Source organism: Talpa europaea (genome assembly GCF_964194135.1).
Source record: "Talpa europaea genome assembly, chromosome: 12".
Lineage (NCBI taxonomy): Eukaryota > Metazoa > Chordata > Mammalia > Eulipotyphla > Talpidae > Talpa > Talpa europaea.
The window spans coordinates 85393219-85417856 of record NC_140079.1 but is presented as its reverse complement, the minus strand read 5'-3'; the positions used below and the strand labels follow the sequence as shown (position 1 = coordinate 85417856).

The following is a 24638-nucleotide window of genomic DNA, read 5'->3' as shown; positions in this document are numbered from 1 at the left end:
GTGTAGCCTGCTCTGCTCTGCTTGGCAAACCACTCCCAGGAGCCTTCTGGCATGCTCCTGCCTTCCCTCGTTATTTCAGATTCTTTTCTTGCAGAATTTTCTTCACTGCCTGAAATTGCTACCCCAAACAGTGTCTGACTTGGCCTCTGTTCCTTGGTAACAGGTGGGGTCTGCCTTTAACAGTGCCGAGTCCCGCAAAGAGCTTAATATCATTGCAAGCAAGCCGGCTCGAGATCACGTATTCCGGGTGAATAACTTTGGAGCTCTGAAGACCATTCAGGACCAACTTCAAGAAAAGATCTTTGCCATTGAGGGTGAGCGAGGGGTCTGTACCCCAGAGCAGCGCCAGAGGTATCCCTACCCCAAAACGTGTATTTGCCCCTAGAAACCAGATCCTGGCTATCTGGGCCCTTATCTTTAACTCTCTCTCCTTCCTCCAGTCCCCAGAAACCCTGGCCTCACTTGGTCAATTCCTTTGAAGTGAGATCTAGGTTTCTATCCTAATTTTATAAGTCTTTGCTATAGCCTGAAAAGTTGGAGGGCAGGGAAGCCCTCCCTCCCCACATAGCATAGCCTGCCCATCCCAGATTCGGATGCATTACCCACAGAGTCTCCCCACCCCAAATTCAGTTGCTTCATTCTCTGCTGTATCTCCCATGCCTGGTGCCTGGAGAGTGCTCAACGACTGTGGGATAGAAGAATTAAACAATTAAGGGAGGGTTCTCGCCCAACCTGGATTTGCGGTTCCTCTTAAGAAGCTGGAAGATTAGACACTTGAAAACCACATTTCCACTTGGCAAAAAGTGATTGGAGCCGAAAGGCCACCAGCCCTGAAAGGGGGCCTGTGCCTTCTACTCAACACAGTGGCCCCTGAGCCTCCTTCTATCTGGTCACCGTAGATGGCATGTGGGTTCCAGCCCCGTTCTTCACTCTTCTGCCTAGAAGTTAATGCACAAAGTTCTCCTCACAGGTACTCAGACAGGAAGTTCTAGCTCCTTTGAGAATGAGATGTCTCAGGAAGGCTTCAGCGCAGCCATCACCCCTGTAAGTGGCCCTTCATTAAATCAGGGGGGCAAGAAGTAGGGGTTCAAGGGGTTGGAGATCCCTTCTCTGTTGGAAGTCACCTCTTTCATAGGCAGCTGTGATTGCTTCTCCCTTTCCTGTCAATTTGGTTTTTATTTTTTCCTTGAGGTGTGACTGACCTATAATGTTATATGAGCTGCAGGTATAGACATAATGGTCTGGTGTATGTGCGTATATTGTGAAATTATCAATACAGTAAGTTTAGTTAACATCTATCACCACACATAATTACATATTTTTGTGATGAGAACTTTTCAGATCTATTCTCTTTGTCTATATTGTCTCTATACAATACAGTAATAGAGTCGTAGTCACCATGCTGTACATTCCATCTCCAGAACTTATTTATTTTATAACCAGAAATGTGTACCTTTGGACCCCCTTCACCAGTTTCTCCCCGTCTCTGGCAACCACCAATCTGTCTCTGTATCTCAGTTCAGCTTGGATTTTTGTTTTAGATTTATGTATAGTGAGCTCATATAGTATTTGTCTTTGTTTGACTTAAACCACTTAGCACAATGCCCTTAAGGTTCATCCATGTTGTCTAAAATGGCAGAATTTCCTTCTTTTTTATGACTGAATAATATTCCATTTTGTATATATGTCACATTTTCTTTATCTATCCATCCATTGATGGCACAAGTTGTTTCCATGTCTTGGTTATTGAAAAAATGCTGCAATGAACATGTGGGTGCCTGTATCTTTTGAGTTAGTGTTTTTGTTTCCTTTGGATAAACACCCAGAATTGAAACTGCTAGATCATGTAGTAGTTTTATTTTTAAATTTTTTGAGGATCCTTCCTCAAAAAAATCAGTCATTAGGCTGATTTTGCCTACTGAGTACACCAATTTACATTCCCACCAATAGTTCACATGGGTTCCTTTTTCTCCACATCCTTGTCAACACTTGTTATTTTCTTGTTTTTGTTTTTGATAATAGCCATTCTCACAAGTGTGAGGTAATAAGTCTTTGTGGCTTTGGTTTAAATTTCCCGATGACTGGAGATGTTGATCATCTTTTCATGTACCTCTTTGCCATCTGTATGTCTTGTTTGCAAAATGTCTATTTAAATCCTCTGTCCATTTTTAATTGCATTGTTTGCTTCTTTCTCTATTGTTAAATCATGATATATGTATGTACACACACACATATATATGTTAAATATTAGTCCCTTAGCAGATATATGATTTGTTAATATTTTTCCCATTCTTTTCATTTTGTTGACAGTTTCTTTAGCTATGCAGAAGCTCTTTAATTTGATGTAGTCTCACATATTTGTTTTTCTTTGTGTTGCCATATTTTGGGAGTCAAATCCAAAATATTATTGCCAAGATTGATGTCAAGGTACTTACCACCTTTTTTCTTTTTGGAGTTCTATGACTTCAGGTCTTATGTTCAAGCCTTTAATCCATTTTGAATTGATTTTTGTGAGTGGTGCAAGATGGTGGTTTGTGGATTCTATTGTTTGTGGCTATGTAGTTTTCCTAATACTATTTATTGAAGAGGCCATTGTTTTCCCATTGTAAATATATATTTTTTCCTTATAGGATTGGTTATTTATTTATTTATTTATTTATTTATTTATGTGTAGAAGAACTCTGATGTAGGCCAGAGGTGCAGGGGGTGAGAGGATTCACCAGAGATAGAGTGGGGAGCAGAACAGGTAGATTTGCTGAAATACACTGCTAAGAGAAGCATTGGGTGAGACAGGAGAGGTATGGTTTACCATATGTGCGCTAGTTCCCTGGCAGGGAATTGAACTCAGGCCATAGTGGTGATAGTGCTGAGACTTAACTCCTAGGCCACCAGGGAGGCCCCCCCATTGTATAGTCTTGGCTCCTTTGTTGTAAATTAGTTGACCCCATATATATGTGGATTTATTTCTGGGTTCTCTATTCTGCTCCACTGAGTTCTGATTTTTATACCATACTGTTTGGTTACTATAGCTTTGTAATATAGTTTGAAATGAGGACATGTGATGCCTCCAACTTTGCTCTTCTGTCTCAATTTGCTTTGGCTATTTAGGATCTTTTTTGGTTCTATACAAATTTTAAGATTGTTCTATTTCTGTGAAAAATATCATTGTAACTTTGATAGGGATTGCATTGAAGCTGTTGATTGCTCCATTTATTATGCTTTCTTTCCCAGAGTGGCCCCTTGCTTGGTGCTGTGGGGAGCTTTGACTGGTCTGGTGGAGCCTTTCTGCATACATCAAATGCTGCAGCCACCTTTATCAACACAACCAGGGTAGACTCAGACATGAATGATGCTTACTTAGGTAAGTAAGAGGGCATGGTTACTCTTAGAAAGGGTCAGACTGTAGCATCATAAGCCCCTGGTATAGCTTTAAAAACAGAAGTTTCAAAGTTTTTTAAAATATATTTTTTACATCATTTTTCATTTTTGCACAATGTATGCATTTTCATCTTAGTTATAGTCCCCATACAATTCCCACCCCCCTTATTTTGACCCTAATCCCTCCTCACCATCTGCCCCCTCTGCCATAGCCAGAAAGAAAAAGAAAAATACTGATGGTCTCACTCATAGCAGGAATTTAGAAAACCTAAATAAGGGACCAGGAAAAAGACTAATTATAATAAAGTAAAAATCAAAGTCAACAGCAGCTATACATCAAAGTTTTGTTTTAATTATGTTAACAAAGAGAACTGTAGCACAGGACCCAGCTACCTAGCTTACCAAGCATATGGCTGTCCCATTGTCCCTACTCTACGGATAGACCTGCTAGAGGGGGTAGGGTCTGTGAGAGAAAACACTTCTCCTCTTAGCTCATCATCTTCAGGTTATGCTGTTGAAGTCATCTTGCAGAACCAGGTGCACAGCCTGGTTTTGGGGGCGCCTCGCTATCAGCACATTGGTCTGGTGGTGATGTTCAAAGAGAATGCACGTGTCTGGGAGACCAAAACTTCTATCCAGGGAAGCCAGGTGAGTGCAGAACATGTGGAGCATGAGTGTGTAAACAGGTACCCTGTGGGCTGAGAGGTTCCAGGATGACAGTTTTGTAAAGGAGGGTTAGAAGGCTTTGATCTGGAAAGTCACAGGGTCAACAATGAAGAAAAATAATCTTTGGGCCTCCCCGGTGGCGCAGCGGTTGAGCGCTGGGTTGCGAAGCTGCCCGCGGCCTCTGCGACGCCGGTTCGATCCCCGGCTGCTCCCCAGCTACCGGAGGAGGGTCCCACATGGCGCGCAGACCTCTCCTGCCGCCCCGCTGCTCCCCTTAGCAGTGTACTTCGGTCCTTCTGCCTGCTCTGCTCCCCGCTCTGGCTCTGGTGAATTCTCTCCCCCTCCCGTGCCTCTGACTGTACCCAGTGCATGTATAAACAAGCAAAACAAACAAACAAATAAAATAAAATAAATAAACATGCCTCTACTAAAAAAAAAAAAGAAAAATAATCTTTTCAACAAATGGTGCTGGGACAGCTGGGTATCCACAGGCATAAATAAATAAATAATACATTGGGACCCATTCCTCACAATGTACAAAAACTAAGTTCAAATGGATCAAAGATTTTCAGTTTTTTGTAAAAACTGGAACTGTAAATCTCTTAGATGGGCTCATAGGTGAATTTTTGTAATCTTCGCTTAGCAATGATTTCTTGTATTATTATGACACCCAAAGCACAAGCAACTAAACAAAAAATAGATAAATAGGACTTCATCAAATTAAAAACTTTAAGTGTCCAAGATCACTATGAAGAAAATAAAAAGGATAGGGGAAGCTATTTACAAGGTCTGGCATTTAGAATATATAAAGAATTCTTACAACTCAACAATGAAGAGATAACCTAATTTTAAAATGAGCAGTATGTAATTTACCCCAGCAATAGACTGGAGAAGAAAAAATATAATCCTAGTAGATACAGGAAAATAATTGACAAAATACAATATCCTTTATACTTCTCGACATGAGAATGCGTTTACCAAAAAATCTATAGCAGGCATTATACTTAACAGTGAATTAGAACCCTTTTTTCCTAACATCTGGAAACAAGTCAAGACTCTTTTCGCCACTCCTTTTTTGACCACTCTTGTTCAATAGCACACTGGAAGAGTTAGTCGGTGAAATAAGGCAAGAAAAAAGGGATTAAGAGCATACAGAGTGGAAAGGAAAAAATAAAACTCTCAATTTTCAGATGACATAATTGCATGGAAAATTCCAACAACTCTACAAAAAGGCTACTATAACTCTTCTTTTTTTTTTTTTAAAGAGTGATTTATTTATGCATACAAGAGCTGGGGTACAGGCCAGAGATGCAGGGGGTGACAGGATTCACCAGAGACAGAGTGGGGAACAGAACAGGCAGACTGACTGAAATACACTGCTGAGGGGAGCAGTGGGCGAGACAGGAGTGATCTGCTGCGCCCTGTGGGTTGCTCCCTGGCTAGGTATCGAACTCGTGCTGCAGAGGCTGCGGATTGCTTCATAGTGCGGTGCTTAACCCCTTGCACCACCAGGGAGGCCCCTACTATAACTCTTAAGTTATTTTAGTAAGTTCCCAGAATACAAGATCAATTTATATCATATATCATATCATATCATATCATATCATATCATATCATATCATATCATATCTACATAAACCAGCTGCATTTCTGCACTAGTGATAAACCGCTGGAGATTTAAATTTATCATGAATTGCAGAGTGGATCTCATGTGCTCCAAAGGGCTTTCTTCCAAGGGGTGACTTTTCTTCACTGGGAGAAAATCCCCACGCTGTGTTTAGGGGGAAGTAGTGTGTGAATCCGGCCTCATCTCTTTCAGATCGGCTCCTACTTCGGGGCCTCCCTGTGCTCTGTGGACATGGACAGAGATGGAAGCACAGACCTGGTCCTCATCGGAGCCCCCCATTATTATGAGCAGACCCGGGGAGGCCAGGTGTCTGTGTGCCCCTTGCCACAGGGGGTGAGTGGCTGATGGGACCTGGGCAGGGTGTGGTCTGGGAGGGTAGGGGGTCACTCAGGTTGGGTCCTGACACTGTTTTGTTCTGCAGAGGGCTAAGTGGAAGTGTGTGGCTGTCCTCCATGGGGAGCAGGGCCACCCCTGGGCGCGCTTTGGGGCAGCCATGACGGTGCTGGGGGATGTGAATGGGGACAAGCTGACGGATGTGGCCATTGGGGCCCCAGGAGAGCAGGAGAACCGGGGAGCTGTCTACCTGTTTCATGGAACCTCAAAACAGGGCATCAGCGCCTCCCACAGCCAGGTGAGGCCTTCAGGATAGTAGCCCCTTGGCTGATCTGTCCCCTTCTACATCAACATTCCCACAGTAGCCAGAACAGTTGTCCTGCTGCTCCTGTTCAGATCCTTCAAAAATAGTCACACATATCACAGACACCTCACAGACTCCTATGTTCTGGATGAATCTTTACCTCAGCTGCAGTGGGTACAGGGCGGTTCATCACCCAACTTCACAGATGAGGTGAATAAGGCGCAGAAGTAGCGGATGGCAGGCTCAAAGTGTTTGGGTGTAGGCCTTCCTCTCTCTTGAATCAGTCTTGGTGGGGTGACTGATGGTCCTGCTCTGCCTGGAAGGGTCCCAGGTCAGGCCCTGATAGTCTCGCCTCCAGGAGCTGTCTCCGCTGCCCACGCTGCCTGCTGCATGCCACATGGGCTAAGACTGTGTGGTTACACAAGGCCCCTCTTTCTCTCACCATCTTGAGATTCTAAGTAATTTTTAAACAGGGATTCCACTTTCTTTTTTTGCACTGGGTCCAGCCCATCCTGATGACTGGCCCCTGAAATCCTGATGGCCCCCTGCTCTGGTGGATGGGGAGTCCTCTCTGTGGGGGGACCCCAGCTGTCTGGTTCCCACACATCACTGCTGGCTGTGGCCAGCCCATCTTCTGGCCTCTGGTCTCCAGCTTTTTCCAGCCTCACATTTTTCTCATGTCCTTTCTTTCTTTGTAGGCAACTCCCACCCCCACGCTCCATTCCTGCCAAACCCCTCACCATACAGGTTCAACCCTATCAACACTTTAAAATTATCCAAAATCTTAAAAAACACATTTGTTGCAGCCCTGCCAGGAGGGGTTCTAATTTACTTGATCTGGGCTGGGGCCTCAGACATCAGTGTGTTTTTAACATTTTATTTGATACATTTTCAAATGTACTGCAGAGCCAAAGAATCGCACAGTGGACACCCATATATTCTCAAGTGAACACTGAATATACAATGATCTACAATGATATTTTACTAGTTTTATTCTATCATATATCCATCTTTTATTCATTCTTTTCCTATCCATCTATCTTATTTTTTTAATGTATTTCAAAATAAGTCGAGGCACTAGCCCTATTTGCCCCTAAATATTTCAGCATGCCATTCTAACTAGAATTCCATACTGCTTACTATTATTTTATTTATCATTTAAAAAATATTTATTATTATTTTTTAAAGATTTATTTATGCATACAAGAACTGAGGTCTAGGCCAGAGGTGCAGGGTGTGAGAGAATTCACCAGAGACAGAGTGGGGAGCAGAACAGCCAGAATGACTGAAATACACTGCTGAGGGGAGCAGCAGGTGAGACAGGAGAGGTCTGCGCGCCATGTGGGACCCTCCCCCGGCAGCCAGCCGGAACCGGCGCTGCAGAGGTTGCAGAGGCTGCGGGCAGCTTCGCAACCCAGCGCTCAACCGCTGCGCCACCGGGGAGGCCCTAGCCTTCAATATGTTTTGACAAATGTTTACACCTGGGCAATCCATCTGCTTGTCAAGATACAGAACATTCTCATTATTCCAGAGAGTTTCCTCCTGTCCCTTACCAGTAATTTTCTGACCCCACTCCATTCCAGAGAGAACTATTGTCCTGATTTTCCACTGTTGTTGAATCAGTCTTGCCTGTTCTAGAACACCATGTAGAGGGAATAGTGTGTTATGCCAGCCTCAGTGGTTTTTCTACCCACCTCATTTGCAACCAGGCCAAGAACTCTGGCATTACTTCTCTTTGTGGCTTGTGTGAATATTGTAAGGAGGTCTCTTTTTTGGGGCACCTAATGTTCCTCTATGTAAATGGGGTTTGAGGCCTTCGGTTTTACTTTATTTTTCTTACAAAAGCTTTATACCTTTACATGAATTTTTAAGCCTAAACAGTGGAAGCCTTAGTCCCCTCCCCTTATCTGCACCATAATTTACCCCACCAGGGAAAGCAAGGCCAGCAGGAGGGAACATCACATGGACACACACACATATACACACACACACTGGAATTAAAAGCGAATGCAGAAAGGGTCGCGCTATCTTGTCCTGTTTTCATTTCTCGCTTGCTTTCCACCCATGATTGAGTCCGGGATGCTCGGTCTGGACATGCAAACACACTGAGCCTCTCCCTACCACTTCATGACACGTAATTTTAAAACAAAGCTGCTTTCCAACAGAATGCTATACATTTTTCTCAAAAAAATAAATACGCACATAAATCTCAAATGCGAAGCTGAGTAGGCTCAGATGTTATCACAACATAGCACCTCTCCAGCAGCCCGAGTGTCTCCTCCTTCCTTTCAGTTGACAAAATCATTTACAAATTTCTGTGGCAACATAATACATGACATAAAGTTTACTTACCATCTGAAACACCTTTATGTAGTGCTTCAGTGGCATTGAGTATAAGACAACATCACTTCAAATTTTTCTTTTTAATTTATGACCTGGCTGTTATGCTTTCAGTGTTCTCTTGCATCCTGATTAGAGAGAGAAATCGTTTTTAATGGCTCATCATGGAAAACAGCTTCTACAGTCACGCTGTGGCTTCCTCTTTGCTTCCCCATCCTCCTGAGGAAACACTTTCAGTGATTCTCACACTTCCCAGTGACAGGCTTATTTTGCTGCTTCTTGATTTTTGTTTTAGCACTCACTTCCCACTATGGCAAGTGAGGGCTGAGTTCTCTTTCAGAGCCCTCTTGCCACATTCAGTACCATCCACCCACTGCTTACTCCTTTTATTTATATAATAATTTTAGTTAGCCGAGTTCTCAGTGTTTGCATTGTCCTGACCATGCACTGGAGACAGCTGAGTGGAATAGTATAATTTGTTTTCCTTGGAAAACCCAAGAAATGAATGGAAGCTTTGGGTATTATCCCAAGGCTGTGGCTTAAAACCGAAGAGTTAGCCTAATTTCTTGAGGGGTTGTGAGAGATGAGACTTGAGTGGATCCCGGACAATCTCTCCTTGGTTCATCCTGCGTGACTGAGTTACTACCTCCCTGTTCTTTCCATTCCCTGTTCCCTCCCCCTTTTATCTTCAGCGGATTGAAGGCTCCCAGCTCTCCCCTAGGCTCCAGTACTTTGGACAGTCGCTGAGCGGGGGCCGGGATCTTACAATGGACGGGCTGGTGGACCTGGCTGTGGGGGCCCAAGGGCACGTGCTGCTGCTCAGGTGAGAGCGTCTTTCAGAGTGCCCCAGGTGTCTTCCCATCCAGCAGTCTTTTTCTTGTCAGAAGGATCCTGATGGCCCTCGGGTGTCCCTTCAGGTCCCAGCCAGTGCTAAGAATGGAAACAGGCATGGAGTTCACACCCCGGGAAATGGCAAGGAATATATTTGAGTGTCATGATCAGGCTGTGAGAAACCAGATTGCTGGGGAGGTCAGAGTCTGCTTCCGTGTCCGTAAGAGCACGGTGGACCGGCTCCGAGAAGGTGAGGCTGGGTGGGTCATTCTTAAGAGGTTAAATGACTGGGTGGTGCATTGATGGGTCCAGCCTTCCCAGCCTCCAGCACCCCAGAGCAACGTTCTCACAAGCTTCTAGAGCCTTCTCAAAGCTTGGCTGGAGTGAGCAAGTGATTTTCCTACTGGATGGGGAAAAGGGATTTGTGAGGGGAGGTCTTGGTATACACTTTGGTCTTTTCATTAGGACAATGTCCATTGAGGCTAGCATTCAAGAGCAATGATAGACCATAGAAACAGACCCACAGAAATCTGAGCTACCAAATAGGAATTTTTTAAATGACCACAAGTAATATCTTTAAGAAAAAAGAGGAAATGAGGGAGAATTTCAGAAAAGGAGTTCATTGAATAGAATTCAATGGACACTCTAGCACTAAAAATACGCTGACTGAGGTTAAGAGTTCAATAATAAGACTCACTATCAGACTAGAAGCAGAACAGGGCATTAGTGAACTAGAAAGTAGAGCAGTTGAAAATATCCACATGATCATACAGGGAGAATAAAGGATGAAAAACAGAAAAAAAATCATAAGAGGTAGTTGGGACACTGTGAAAGAACAAATAAACATGGACTTGGAATTCTGAAAGGAAGAGAGAGAATAAAAAAAGGAGCAACACTTGGTAAAATCATAATCAAGAATTTTCTAAAATTGATGGAAGACGAGAGTCTCTAAAAATCAAAGCAGGATAAATATAAAGGTAACCACAACATGGAACATGGGGGATGTAGACCAGACCCCACTTTGTGCCATACCAAGGCACAAACTACTGAAGACCAAAGGCAAAAAGCTAAACACAGCCAGAAAAATATACTTAATTTTCTTTTTCACTTTTTAAAAAAATTTATTTATTTATGTATAGAGGAGCTGGGGAACAGGCCAGAGGTGTGGGGTGGGATGGGGGGTTGGTGAGAGGATTCACCAGAGATAGAGTGGGGAACAGAACAGGCAGACGGACTGAAATACACTGCTGAGGGGAACAGCAGGCGAGTCAGGAGAGGTCTGCTGCGCCATGTGGGTCACCTCCCTGGCTGGGGATCGAACTCATGCTGCAGTGACTGCTGATAGTTTCATAGGTTGTGTCTTAACCCCGTGTGCCACCAGGGAGGCCCCTACTTAATTTTCTCGCATGCAGCACAGTAGCTGCCCCCTATCAAACACTCGTTATGTGGCCGGCCTCGTACGAAATGTCTTCTAGACACTGTTTCCTTTTATTTCCACTGCTGGGAAGCTAAATTAATGTTCTCAATTAAATATAAATTTGGGTCTCCCCTGGTAGTGCAGGCGGTCGAGCGCAGCGCTGTGAAGCCGTCCACAGCCTCTGCAGAGCCAGTTTGATCCCGGCCGGCTGGCAAGGGTCCCACATGGCCCAGCAGACCTCTTCTGACTCGCCCGCTGCTCCCCTCAGCAGTGTATTTCGTCAGTCTGCCTGTTCTGTTCCCCACTCTGGCTCTGGTGAATCCTCTCACCCTCCCACGCATCTTGCCTAAACCCCGGTTCTTGTATGAATAAATAAATAAATCTTTAAAAATAAATAAATAAATAAATGTTCTCAATTAAAAAAAAATAAGGCATTGGGACTCAAAGAGGTCTGATAGCAACCTGCCAGAGGCGTCCAATAGGGAGCAGAGTGACTCCTTGCTGGGCACCTCCCCACGTGCTGCCTGTCCCTTCAGGAGAGATCCAGAGTGACGTCACCTATGACTTGGCTCTGGACCCTGGTCGCCCCCACCCCAGGGCCATCTTCGAAGAGACCAAGAGCAGCTTACGCAGAAAAATGCAGACCCTGGGACTGAGTCAGCAGTGCGAGACCCTGAAGCTGCTGCTGCCGGTGAGTAGGGGTGGCCACTGCCCGGGGCCCTCCGAGCAGGCTGTGGGCTTGGGAAGCTGAGGAGGATGGCCTTCTAAACCCCGCAATTCTCAGGAATGTGTGGAAGACTCAGTGACCCCCATTGTCCTGCGCCTCAACTTTTCCCTGGAGGGGAAGCCATCATCTTCTTTTGGGAACCTCCGGCCGGTGCTGGATGTGGGCGCTGAGAGATACTTCACAGCCTCGGTGAGTCTGGGTTGGGAGGCTGCCAGGGTGTCGAAGGGACCCGAGGCCAGGACTGTCGAAGCTCATTTTATTTCTCTTCACACAGGTTTCATTTTAATGTTGAATTGTCCTAGCTCACGCCATTCCACTGTTTGCTTTGATTTCACGTTCTGTTTTGTACAGTTCCCCTTTGAGAAGAATTGTGGCAATGATAGCATCTGCCAGGACGACCTCAGTGTGACCTTGAGTCTCCTGAAGTGAGTTTCTTTTCCTCACTGCGGCTTCCTCCCTGCCTCCGCCACAGCCGGGGCCCTGTGTCCCCGCAGAGCGGCCCACCAGGGAGCCTGGCCCGGAGCAGCTGCGTGGGAGGCGCCCACATGGCTGTCTTCTTTCTCCGAGTGCCCGCGGCCCCGTCCTGCCAGAGCAGACGCCCTCGGCATCTGGTGGCCTGTCTTGTTCTTCCCACAGCCTGGACACCGTGGTGGTAGGGGGTCCCCGGGACCTCAGTGTGACTGTCACTGTCAGAAACCAGGGCGAGGACTCCTACATGACACAAGTCACCTTCTTCTTCCCTCCTGGCTTGTCCTACCGGAGGGCGTCACTGACCCAGGTAGCCAAATCCATCCCCAGCTCTCCGGTATCTTCCCTATCCTCATGACTGGTGGTTGACATGACCACTTCTGCCTGCCTGGCCTTCCAGAACCCGCGCTCAAAGCGGCCCTGGCGCCTGACCTGTGAGTCTGGCGGCTCCAGTGGAGACCCCAAGGTCCTGAAGAGCAGCAGCTGCCACGTGAACCACCCCATCTTCCCAGACAACTCGGAGGTGAGAAGGGCCAGCCTGTGTCCTGTGCCCTGTTCTTCTTCGTCTTTTTCGAAAATCTCCTGTTTTTTTTTTTTAATAGGTTTTTTTTGTTTGTTTGTTTGTTTTTAATATTTATTTATTTATACAAGAACCAGGGTCCAGGCCAGATGCACGGGAGGGTGAGAGGATTCATCAGACAGAGTGGGGAACAGAACAGGCAATGGACTGAAATACACTGCTGAGGGGAGCAGCGGGAGAGACAGGCGAGGTCTGCTTCGCCATGTGGGATTCTCGCCAGCCGGCCGTGATCGAACCCACGCTGCAGAGGCTATGGACAGCTTCACAGTGCAGCGCTCAACCGCCTAAGCCACCGGGGAGGCCTTTCTCGTCTGTTTTTAAAAGTAGAGGTTTCTTTTTGGGAAAAAACCTTTCTTGAGATAGAATTCACAGGCCTCACACGTCACCCGTTTAATGTACACAATTCAGTGGCTTTTAGTGTCTTTCACCACCATGCTCAACTTTAGAATACTTCATTACCCCAAGAAAAGACTCTGCTCCCCTTAGCCATCAGCCCTGTCTCCCCCTCTCTCCCGGCCCCCGGCCACCACTCATCTGCTTTCTAGTTGGAGACCTGTCTCCTCCAGACATCTCAGATGAGCCCTGCATCCGTGGGCCTTCGTGCCTGGCTCCTTCCTCCTTGTGTAATACTGTCAAGGGCTGTCACGTTGCAGCATGTCCCAGCATTTCATCTCCTTCTCCTGTCGAATATTCTCTTGCAGGACTGTACCACATTTTATTTATCCATCCTTGAGTAATGGGTTGTTTTTCTCTCTCACATCCTTATCCCTGTCTCTCCTTTCTCCAATCCAGGCCATCTTTAATATCACGTTTGATGTGAATCCTGATGCAGCCCTTGGAAAAAGGCTTCTCCTCAAGGCCAACGTTACCAGGTGCGCCGTGCCCGGCCTCCCAAGCATCCTCCCCTTCGATGTCCCACACCCTGCCCAGGCTGGACCTTTGTCTTCTCCTCACTGGTTGTCCCTTCAGTTTATTCATTCATTCAACAAACTAAACCAGCTGAGCACCCACCATATGCCGGTGCTGGGGGACAGCGATGAACAAGACAGCTGCCCTCACAGAGGCCACAATTTAGGGACAAAGATAGATGATAGAGGTGACGATTACAATATAGTGTGAGGTACAGTGTCCAGTGTCCCGGGAGCCTGTGTTGAGAGACGTTCTTGAAGAAGATCTCTTTAGGCTGTGAGTTAGCCAAGCAAAGGCACGAATTGAGGGAGGGAAAGAAGACAGAAAGAAGGAAGCAGGTGCAAGCAAAGCCTGGAGCTGGAAAGGTCAGGCTGTGTTTAAGTGTGGCCTGAGCCATAGTCCCGGGTTGGGGAGCTTGTTGGATGTGTGCCGTGTTGTCAAATGACTAGTGAGTGTCACCGGGACATTGGCAGTTTAACTTGGGAGTGACATGATGATACTTACCTGCTAGAAAGATCACCCTTCAGGAGGTGTGGAGGGGGTGGGAATAGTTTTGAATTCAGGGACCGGGGAGAAGAGGTTCTGCAGATATCCAAGTGAGGAGAGCTGGGCCTGGGCTCAATGGTGCTGATGGGAGAGAGCAGTAGGACTTGGTGGTCAGTCATAGGTGGAAGGAGAGGGAGAGGGAGAAGGCAGAGTCTCTCCATCCTCAAGAGCTGACCAGGGCGCAGGGGTTAAGTCTCAGCACTAGCAAGCTTTTGCCAGCCACTGTGGCCTAAGTTCGATCCCCGGACAGGGAGCTGACCACATGGCACAGCAGACCTCTCCTGCCTCGCCCGCTGCTCCCCTCAGCAGTGTATTTCAGTCAGTCTGCCTGTTCTGCTCCCCGCTGACTCTGGTGAATTCTTTCACCCATACCTCTGGCCTACACCCCTGTTCTTGTATGCATAAATAAATTTTAAAAATCTTAAAAAAAAAAAAAAAGCTGACCAGAGTCATTTCCCCTCAGTGAGAACAACATGCCCAGGACCAGCAAAACCGAGTTCCAGCTGGAGCTGCCTGTGAAATACACCGTCTACATGGTTGTTGCCAGGTGCTGGCTTCTGGGCTTCGACTCAGCGTCCCCCAGGCTGGACACAGGCTTGTGCATCTGTGTGTGCAAGTCTGTGCACATGTGTGACTCTGTGTGTGTGTCTGAGGATATATATTCATGTGTGATGTGTGGATGCGTGTGTTGGTGTGTGTGATCCTGCACACCACCTTGCTCCCACCCTCTCAGGGAAGCCTCACACATGTGCCTGTGTACCCCCTGATACGTGTACCCCAGAGCTGCCTCCCAGGATACCCCTGATGTTCTGTCCCCTTCTTCCTCCCATCAGCTATGATGCCTCCACCAAATATCTCAACTTCACCGCCTCAGAGAAGACCAGCCGAGTGGTTCAGCATCAGTATCAGGTGGGGAAGGAGGCCTGGGGGTGACAGGAATGTGCATCCCTACCGCGTGCCAGGCTTTGTCTCTGGTCCTCTCTCCCGATGCACACATTAGCACAAATACCTATGTGTACAGACACATAATTAGCTCAGTTTATCCTCACAATGACATGACAGAGGCGCTATCATTTATAAGAAATTGGTGTTCAGGGAAGTTAACAGAACAGTTTCCCTGCTAGTAAGGGGAAGGGCACCACCTGAGACCAGCTAGACTGCTCTGGAGTGTGTCACCACTGCTCCCCACTCCCTACCCCAGAAAGCGTCATGAGGCAACACAAGGGTCTGCGGGGAGGCTGATTCTCATTGCTGGTGGGGGCAGAGCCCTGATCCCGCCTCCCATATGCAGTTCCGCAACCTGGGGCAGAGGAGCCTCCCCATCACCGTGGTCTTTTGGGTCCCTATCAAGCTGAACCAGGTGGCCGTGTGGAACGACCCCCAGGTCATCTCTGAGGTAAGCCCAGCTGGCCTGAAGAGAGAGCCCAGTGCTCCCCTGCTGTTCTGGTCTTCCCCGAAATCTCCCCTTTGTTGGATTTCGGAGCCATTTCTGCCTGCTCCTGCACGGAGGCCACCTCACTCTCTGTGTGGATTGACCTCGTTTCTCTGTCTCCTCATGGCGTCTCTCTCCTCAGTACATCTCCAGTAAGTGCAGCAAGGAGCAGGTGGTTCCTCCTCGCTCTGACTTCCTGGAGCAGCTTAAGAAGGCCCCAATGCTGGTGAGGATGAGCCCCATCCTGGCCTCGGGCCACATGCAGACCCGTGCTGTGCCTTTGGGGGCCAGCGCCGTCCCCGGGTGGAGCACGCAGGCCTGGCCCGCGCCCAGCTGTCTGAGTCCTCTCCTCCCTTCCCAGAACTGCTCCGTCGCCGTCTGCCTGAAAATCCAGTGTAAGATCCCATCCTTCGGTGTCCAGGAGGACTTCACCGTCACCCTCAAGGGCAACCTCTCCTTTGATTGGTATATCCAGGTAAAAGGGGGCCGAGGCTCAGTGGGCACAGGTGGGCCCTGCAGGGGCCGCGGGCCCAGTTCCCACACTGCCTTTTCCACAGACTCCACATAACCACCTTCAGCTCGTCAGCACTGTGGAGATCTTGTTTGACAGGTCCTCATTTGCCCTGCCTCTAGGACAGGAGAACTTTGTGAGGGCCCAGGTATCTGTCATGGGTGCAAGGGACCACTGGGGGGAGAGGGGAGGCTGGGTTGGTGCAGAGAGCGAGAGAGCGCGCGTGTGTGTGTGTGTGTGTGTGTGTGTGTGTGTGTGTGTGTGTGTGAGAGAGAGAGAGAGAGAGAGAGAGAGAGGAGTGAGGACGGGGATGGGGCATAAGGAGGGACTGGGGGTTCGTCACTGGGTTCTAGTTGGGCACCCTTAGAAATCTAGAGTCTGTGTCCCCTGCTGTACCTCTCCCCTTCTCTCCGCAGACAGAGACCAAGGTGGAGCCATTTGAAGTACACCGACCTGTCCCCCTTATCGCGGGCAGCTCAGTGGGGGGGCTGTTGCTCCTGGCCCTCATCACCGCTGTACTGTACAAGGTATCCCCAGTGCCCCTTGCCTGCTCCCCGCGCCCTCACTGCTTCTCACTGGGCAGCTCCTTCGCTGGGTCCCACTCCAGGGGGGCTGCTGGCTGCGTGAGCCGGGGCAAGTTGCAGAGCCTCTCTGTGCCTTAGTTTCTTCACTGTGAGCTCTGTAGACAGCAGTTCCCTCCTCCCTCTCCTCCCTCTCCTCTCCTCCTCCTCCTTCACTGTTTCCCTCCCTGTGCTCACCCCACCTCCACTGTCTTCCCCGTGCCTGCTCCCTGGCTGCAGTGCCCTTACTCCTGTCTCTGCCCCCACAGGTCGGCTTCTTCAAAAGGCAGTACAAGGACAAGATGAGTGAAGCCACAGCTGAAGCTGCCCCGCCCCAGTAACGCTCCCCTCCTGCCCCACAGGATTGTCTGGCCCAGCACTGGGCTCCCGGGCTGCTGGACAGATGCGTCCTGTAGGCGACTGGGGCAGTGGCGTCCGTGCAGGAAAGACCTGCTTGGGTCTCCATCCGGGAGTGTATGCGTGCCGGCGTGCGCATGAATGTGTGTGAGTTGTGTGTGTGGCTCAGATGTCTCGGGCACGGGGAAAGTGCGTTCAACCTCTCAGGCAGAGGGGGGTGGCTTGGGCCTCCCTTGGAAGGATGAAGGTGCGGTTGGCCTTCCTCTGGACATAGGTGATGGCAGCTCTTGTAGGTGGACATACAGGGAAATGCAGCAGAGCCTCTCCCTGCTGAAGGACGTGCGGCTCACGTTGTGGACAAGCACGCTGAGTGGCAGCAACCCACGCAGCGGGACTGAGCCTGCCCGGAGAAGCCCGTGGAACCAGCATCTAGTCGGCTGGCAGGAACCTGCCAAGGCCATTCCACTAGAGCCAGGCTGTCCACTGAGCAAGGATGCACCTCCCTATGTCTAGCCATTTATTTATTATTTTAACGTTACTTTTCACTATTTGAATGGATAAACCTGTCCGTAGAGAAACCAAAAGACTCAGGAAAGTGTGTGGTGAAGTCTCCAGCCTGTTGCCCCAGCTGTTCAGTTCTCTCCTAAAGGGCAGTCAAGATTGTGTATTTTGGGGTCTCCTTCACGAAGATTCCAGGCGTATGCAAACACGTGCGTGTGTGCACGCGTAAGCACATGCCCCCACACACAGCATTTTTACACAGAAGTTACCATATGTCATTTACACTGTTCTGCACATAGCTTTTAAAATTTATATAGCTCCGAAGTGGTTTCATATCAACACATTAAGTACTTTTGCATTCTTTGCTACAGCTGCATAATATTCCATTGTGTGGGTGAATCATGCTGTATTTCACCAGGCTCCTTTTCATATGTTAACTTCAACCTCTTACAGTTGCAAACAATGGTGACTTAATCAATTGAATTTGTGCCTTTTTGGAATATGTGTAAAGATAAATTATAGGGTATATTCCCAAAATTTAGGGAAAACTTTCTTTAAGAGCGGCCATAGGACGTACCAATAGAAGAACAGCATGAGGCATAGAGGAGAAGGCAATGAGTGTACCACTGTGCACCGCTGGAGGGTAACCCCAAAGAGGGGTTCTGGGCAATAGAGTAGAACAACCCGACAACCTGGTCCCAGCGGAGGAGAGAAGGAGCTGGGGGGTGCATCCCCCAGTACCACTGAGTTACTGGCCAAGGACTGCTCTTGGTGGGAAGGGGGTTCAGTCCCTACCCTGAATCTGGGCAGAGTAGACTGTGGTGTCCACAGGGGTAGAGGTCACACCAGTGGGAAGTTTGGAGGTGGCGTAGCTCCTGGCTGAGCCCACGGGGCTCCAGGCAGAACCCTGACCGCCTTTGCTACCCAACGGCCTGTGTGGGTAAAGTTTTGGCAGGTAGGCCTCTCCCTCCTCAAGAGCGTGCTCTCTGCCCCTCTCACATACCTTCCCCGATGCAGTCACCACTGTGCCCACTTTCACATGTACCCTTTCTAATGTTCATGCTAGTTCTGCTCAGTGGCCACCACTTCCTCTTTCAGCATAACTGATTGTCACTTATGAGGCATCTGAGGCTGAGAGAGAACAAACCAATTACCTGAGCCCTTACAAGTACAAAGGGAATGGACTCCAAACCCAACTGACTCCACAGGTGTGGGAGACAGTGGCTGTTGCTTAGCTGTTACAGTGCTAGGTGGACCTCATGAAATCGCTGGCATGTTCGTTGACAAGAATGGCGATTCCCAAGAGTCAGTGAGGTACAAGAACATCCTGGCTTCAGGGGACGTCTGTCCCAGACATGACGGATGGGAACACGGGCTCAGTCCCACTCAGGGATGTAAGGGAAGGATCCCCAGGAGAGGCAACATCTGGCTCAAGTAGGGGCAGATTTCCAGTCAGAGGTAGCACAGGCGAGGCTGGGGCTTTGCAAGCCAGAGTGAGGTGTTTTTGATTTTATTCAAGTGCAACATGATGTCACCAAAAGGTGAATTGCTGAGGCCCTGGGGACACCGCACTGTATCTCACCTTTAGAGGTGTGGGCATGGTTTCCTCCCCTGACTTAAAAATTCATTAAAAATATTTTTCATCTTCCTTCAACGGGAAGATATGAGAGTGCAATCTCTCTTGAAGCCCTTAACTGACCCAGGAAAGTAAGGGGCCCTGTCTCTCTAGTGCCCTGTCTTCAGAGGGGCAGTTAAGGTCTTGTGGGCTCAGAGTCCATGCTGTTATCTTTAAGTTGAAAGTTTGTGCTGAATTCTGCCAGATAAGAGCTTTATGATGGGTCAGGATGCACATAATTTCTAGAGACCAATGACCCTTGTATGATTACAAAGTTACTTATAAACAGGCCCACAAATCTCTGGCGAAAAGCAGCCAAACCCTTGTTTCAGCTTTGGGAGCCCTTGCTTCAGATAGAGAAATCCCTTCAGTCTCCATCCTGCTTTTCTCACTTAGTAAAAGGGCTCTGATGGGGCTGCCATGGTGGACCATCTGAATTCAGAGCCCCTGAGAATTGTGCCTCCTGCACCCCACTCCTTTGCTGTGTCACATGGCTGCTCCCCTGCTCACATGGAGGCGTCTATTCCCCTACCTCATTGAGCTGGACTGGTCTGGGGTTGGCACTGGTCAACAGAATGTGCCAGAAGGGATGTCAGGCGACTGCAGAGACTTGGGCTTAAGGAGCATGCAGTTTCTGCCTTTGCCCTCCCAGAACACTGAGACCACCTTGCTGGGACCACTCTGGCCTACTGGAGCAGCCAGATGCAGAAAATAATGGTGCCTCCTCAGCCAACAGCCCAGCGGCATGTGTGAGAGGTGACCACCACGGCCCTTCCAGCCCCATCTGGCTGCCCGTGGCTGCAGCCAACAGCAGTCCAACAAGAGACCTGCCCAGATTGGCGCCACGCGGAACCGCGAGAGACAATGAATTGCCGATGCTCCCGTCACTGTGTTGTGCAGGGATTGTGAAACAGCACCTGCTCCTGTGTGACAGCAGGCACTTCTCTCCCCCCAAGCTCTTGCTGGTCCTGGAAGTGAAATTTGTAGTAAAGCCTGAACCACTCTTGACGGTGTTTCTACCCCGAGTCCTAGCACTCCCGTCTCCTCGTCACCATTCATGGTCTGTGGCTGGTGCCCAAAATGAAAGGACTAGGAGTGTTCCCCTCTGAGGTCAGAGAACATATTTAAAGTGACCTTGGACCATGGGGCCTAGCCCTGGCCTGCCTCTGCGACTCACCTTCTGCTCCGGCCCTTCCCTCTCGACCTCATAGTTCCCCAGTGCGAACATGCTTGGGGGGGGGGCGTCAATCAGGACCCTATGGAGAGTGACAGGGAGTGTGTGAGTAGGGACAGCTGGTGTTAGGCCTCCCCTTGGCCAGCAGGGCACATAGCAGCAAGGAGCTGTTTCCCATCTTACTTCCCAGGGGTGGCCCATAAGGCAACCTTTGCCCAGAACTCACTTCCTCTCCTCCTTCGCTGGACTCTGGGCTCAGCTTCAGTGCTCCTTCTTCTAGGTTTTCCTTCTTTGCTCTGCTGGAAAATGTCTGCCTCTGCCCCACCAGGGCCGCGTCCAGCGGTTGGAGTCAGTATACCAGTGATTCCTGTTTACCGTGAAGAACCCTGAAAGAGTCCACAGACTGAGCCCCTGTTGTGTTTGCCCAGTTGTCGAAAGAAGGAGCATGAGATACAGCCTGGTGTCTGCCCCAGGGGCACTTTTAGGATAAGTGATTCATGGGTCTCCCTGGTGGCGCAAGGGGTTGAGCACAGCACTGTGAAGCTTTCCGCAGCCTCTGTAGCACAAGGCCCAGCCAGGGAGCTGCCCACATGATGCAGCAGACCTCTCCCATCTCGCCCGCACTCCCCTCAGCAGTGTATTTCAGTAGATCCATCTGTTCTGCTCCCCACTCTGTCTCTGGTGAATCCTCTCATCCTCCGCACCTCTGGCCTATACCCCAGTTCTTATATGCATAAATAAATAAAATCTTAAAATAAAAAAAGTGAAAAGGATAAGTGATTTGAATAAGCTTTGCCCTTACATCTTCCCAAACACAGACAGCTCTGGCTGAACTAGCTCCGTCAGATCAAGGGCTTGCTCTGAAGTTATGAACCTGTTTCTCCTCTGCCAATCAGCCAAGTTTGCGAGAAACCAACCTCCTTTAGTTAACTAAAAATGATAAAAATCAACTAGATGTCTCTTTTGTTAAAAAAATAAAAGCTAAAAAAAAATTTTAAAAAATAAAATAAAATAAAAGCTATGTATTCTGTACATGTGATTTGTCGATATAAATTGAGGCCAAAACCAAAGGGTGAGGAGCAGTCACTCTGAGAAATCTTATATTGGCCTTCTGGCCCAGGTTTTCACTTGGTCTCTGAAAAATCTCTTTAATAAATTTCTTCTTTGGGCCTCCCTGGTGGCGCAGTGGTTGAGCGCTGGGTTGCGAAGCTGCCCGCAGCCTCTGCAGCGCCAGTTCGATCCCCGGCTGCTCCCCGGCCACCGGAGGAGGGTCCCACATGGCGCGCAGACCTCTCCTGCCGCCCGCTGCTCCCCTCAGCAGTGTACTTCGGTCCTTCTGCCTGCTCTACTCCCCGCTCTGGCTCTGGTGAATTCGCTCACCCTCCCGCGCTTCTGACTGTACCCAGTGCTTGCATAAATAAATAAACAAATCTTTAAAAATAAATAAATAAATAAATAAATAAATAAATTTCTTCTTTGCTAAACTTTGACTGCACAGTGGTGGTTTTTACGGTCGACTCTCCTTACCTCCTGGTGGAGATAATCTCGCCTCTCCCACGCTGGGCAGAAACCTGTGCTGCCTCTCTGAAGATTGCATTTCCAGAGGGTGGAAAGCCCCAGGACAGAATCAGAAAAGGGAGCATTGTGCCTGTGTTGCGTAAGTGCGTGGGTGAACCTGTTGTAGAGCAACCCTGATACAAAACGGGGTGCCTGACTGTGGGTCCTCACCCGCACGCTTAAAAGGACTTATCAATGCTCTACTGCAGGCACACGCGAAAGGTTAATAGAAGGTTTATTTACAAGGGAAAGACAAATGAGGAAATGTACAGCTCTGGGAGAAAAGTGGGAGACAAAGTTTTAAATGAGTCCTACCCGATCCGCCGATCAGGAATCCCAAAATGGCGCTCTGAGAGCTGGCCGTGAGCCAGGAGCTGTGTAGCCAGGAGGCGAGCGATAGCGAGCCCCCCCAAAGCCCATGTGTTTGGTTTTTATATCCAACCTGGCTGCCCAACTCCACCCTCAGGTCCCAGCCACCCTCCCTTGGTGGTGATGGGATTTGTCTTTCCCAATGTCTTGATGGCTTTAGTTTGGAGTGGGGGTGGGGTCCACAAAGCCTGTATGGGATTAGCTCAGGACATCCTTTCCCCCTAACAATTCCCCCCTTTCACTTTGTGCCACCATTTCCATGGTGATGAAGATCAAACATATGGATGCTGGGATATAGTCTCAGCTGAAAAATTTCCAGGGTTCCAGTGTGAAAGAAAACCAGTCCCTCCAGGTATTGTCCATTGTGGAAAGCAAAAGTCTTCCAGTCCTGGAAAAACAGTTCATCAGTCCAAGCCAAAAAAAAACATCTGGAGGCATTAGCCAGAACAAGACAGCAAATATATTAAAATCACAGGAAAAAAAATCTTAAAATGGTTCAACTTATGTAAAAACAAATTCTCTCAACCTTGATCCCAAATTTTTCGAACAGCATAGCAAAAGTTTGCAAACTAAATCTACTTTTAAACCATATTGCCTATTTTTGCATAAAATCACAGGGCAGAATAACTAAGCAGCAATTTTTAGCTGGCTTCGTTGGAATACTCCATATAGGATCAGAGCGAACTGTTGATATCCGGTCCATGTAGGCTTCTGGAACAAGTTGGTCTCATCAGACTCTACCTGGGCTTTCCTCTTCTTGAGGGTACCAGGGACCTTTTGTTGGCTGGGCTGTCCAGTCCTGCCAATGGAGGCAAGCTTCCTCACCTTCTTTGGAGGTCTCTGGAACCCTAAGAACAAAGCAAACAGGTTCTCCTCTTCTTGGTTCAGCTGTTTCAACTTTCTGGAAGAACTCCACACAAAGCCAGACAATGAAACTATGTCCAATTTTTTTCAGTTTATGCAAACAAAATCCCTATGGAAGTTATGCAAAAACAGACTCTGAGATAAGTAGTAAAAGATTACTACCACTATTTTTATGCTGTGTTGGTATCAAGGGGAGAGAAAATGCAAACACAAGTTAGCTTTGTTGGGAAAAAAAATTGCAACTTTGCTGCAGATCCTGGTCACCAAAACAAGAAAACTTTGTGGATTTAGAACAAAATGCAAAAAAAATCATCAGTATTATGTCAAAGAAAACTTAGTAAATATCAGGTGTATTTCCAAGTCTATTCAGTCCTTAGTAGGAAAGTTTTACTCTCAACAGTTCCATCAATAGGAATCTGTTGAGCAACCAACAGTCTTGGTTTCCCAGCTTCCTCTTCTCATGCCTTCTATCCAAAGACACGGAGCTCAAACATCTTTCCCTATGTCCCAACATGTTTCTTCAGGACCATATAGCATCCGACCATATAGCATCACTTTATCTAACTCCTGAGAGACTGAATACACAAGCAGGTGACAGGTGGGTCAGAGGCCGCTGAGCTACCACCTGCAGCAATCAACCAAAGAAGCTGCTGCCTGTCAGTCAGATTCGTGGTCAGGCTACCAGCTCCAGCAGCTGGTGCAGGAGGCCAAGCAGAAAGAACTGAAACAATTGGCCTTCTGTCCAGCCTTGGCTGGTAACTGCAATCTCTGCTAAACTCTGTCTCTGCTTTCACCATAAGCGCCAGCCAGAGAAAGCCAAGTGTGCTCCCCTAACCATCACATAGGGTACCCAGATTCTAATCGGCCGGCTTGCAGCTTCCCCAGACCAGCCACTTTCTGACAATGAGCGTTGAAACGTTCCCTCTTTTCTACTATTGTATAAATCTTACCCTCTCCTGCATCCTGCCCAAGTCTCTGCCAAAATGGTGGCCGACTTTCTTGCTAAGGCAAGATCTCACCTGTTCCCGTTCGGGTGGTCGTTGTTTATCTCCACACCCTCTGGTCCAGCTACTGTGGTAAAAAATAAATCTGGCTATTTCCTTCCCAGAATCTCTGGGGGCATTCCCATTCTGACCTGGACTTTGAGGAACAGTTGCTGAAATCATTCCTTTCATCTGCCTCTCTCCCTTATTCACCCCTCCCCACCGCCCACCCACCCATTGAAGTTCCAGACTCTGAGTAAATGTGATTGAATGTGCTGGTTTCTAGGTTCTGTGGTATAAATGTTTGCCTGCTGAGAGCAAGCTTGCTATCACATTAGGGCTAAGATCTGAGGTGGAGCAAGACGCCAGCTCAGACCCTCCTGGCTTAGCCCTTCCTGGCCCGGGATCTCCAGGAAATCAGAAATCAGGAATGTCTGCTCCTCCGAGCTCCCACCCCACCTACTTAGGCCCTCTGGCTCTTCCCTTTTACCCTAAAAAGAGACTAAGAAGAAACCATTCTATAGTTACTAGAAGCTGTCTGGGCCCCTCCCATAGGCCTCTAGTTTAGCATCAATGTCCCAATTTCTGT

At 48.2% G+C, this 24638-nt stretch overlaps 1 protein-coding gene across 1 annotated transcript in view; it reads left to right on the top strand.

The window, feature by feature from the left end:
* Positions 1-16970, top strand: part of LOC311181752 (integrin alpha-M-like) — a gene marked incomplete at both ends in the record, with an annotated part of 28121 nt that extends 11151 nt beyond the window's left edge. Inside the window, 22 exons of the mRNA XM_084250187.1 lie at positions 164-314; positions 971-1044; positions 3232-3361; positions 3884-4026; positions 5864-6004; positions 6093-6302; positions 9341-9471; positions 9566-9729; positions 11433-11587; positions 11681-11812; positions 11975-12048; positions 12260-12401; positions 12492-12614; positions 13464-13543; positions 14590-14673; positions 14960-15035; positions 15418-15522; positions 15701-15784; positions 15920-16033; positions 16116-16217; positions 16486-16596; positions 16899-16970. Coding sequence (XP_084106313.1) covers positions 164-314; positions 971-1044; positions 3232-3361; positions 3884-4026; positions 5864-6004; positions 6093-6302; positions 9341-9471; positions 9566-9729; positions 11433-11587; positions 11681-11812; positions 11975-12048; positions 12260-12401; positions 12492-12614; positions 13464-13543; positions 14590-14673; positions 14960-15035; positions 15418-15522; positions 15701-15784; positions 15920-16033; positions 16116-16217; positions 16486-16596; positions 16899-16970 — 2598 coding nt within the window. The remainder of the gene's footprint in view (positions 1-163; positions 315-970; positions 1045-3231; positions 3362-3883; positions 4027-5863; positions 6005-6092; positions 6303-9340; positions 9472-9565; positions 9730-11432; positions 11588-11680; positions 11813-11974; positions 12049-12259; positions 12402-12491; positions 12615-13463; positions 13544-14589; positions 14674-14959; positions 15036-15417; positions 15523-15700; positions 15785-15919; positions 16034-16115; positions 16218-16485; positions 16597-16898) is intronic.
* Between the last annotated feature and the right edge of the window lie 7668 nt (positions 16971-24638).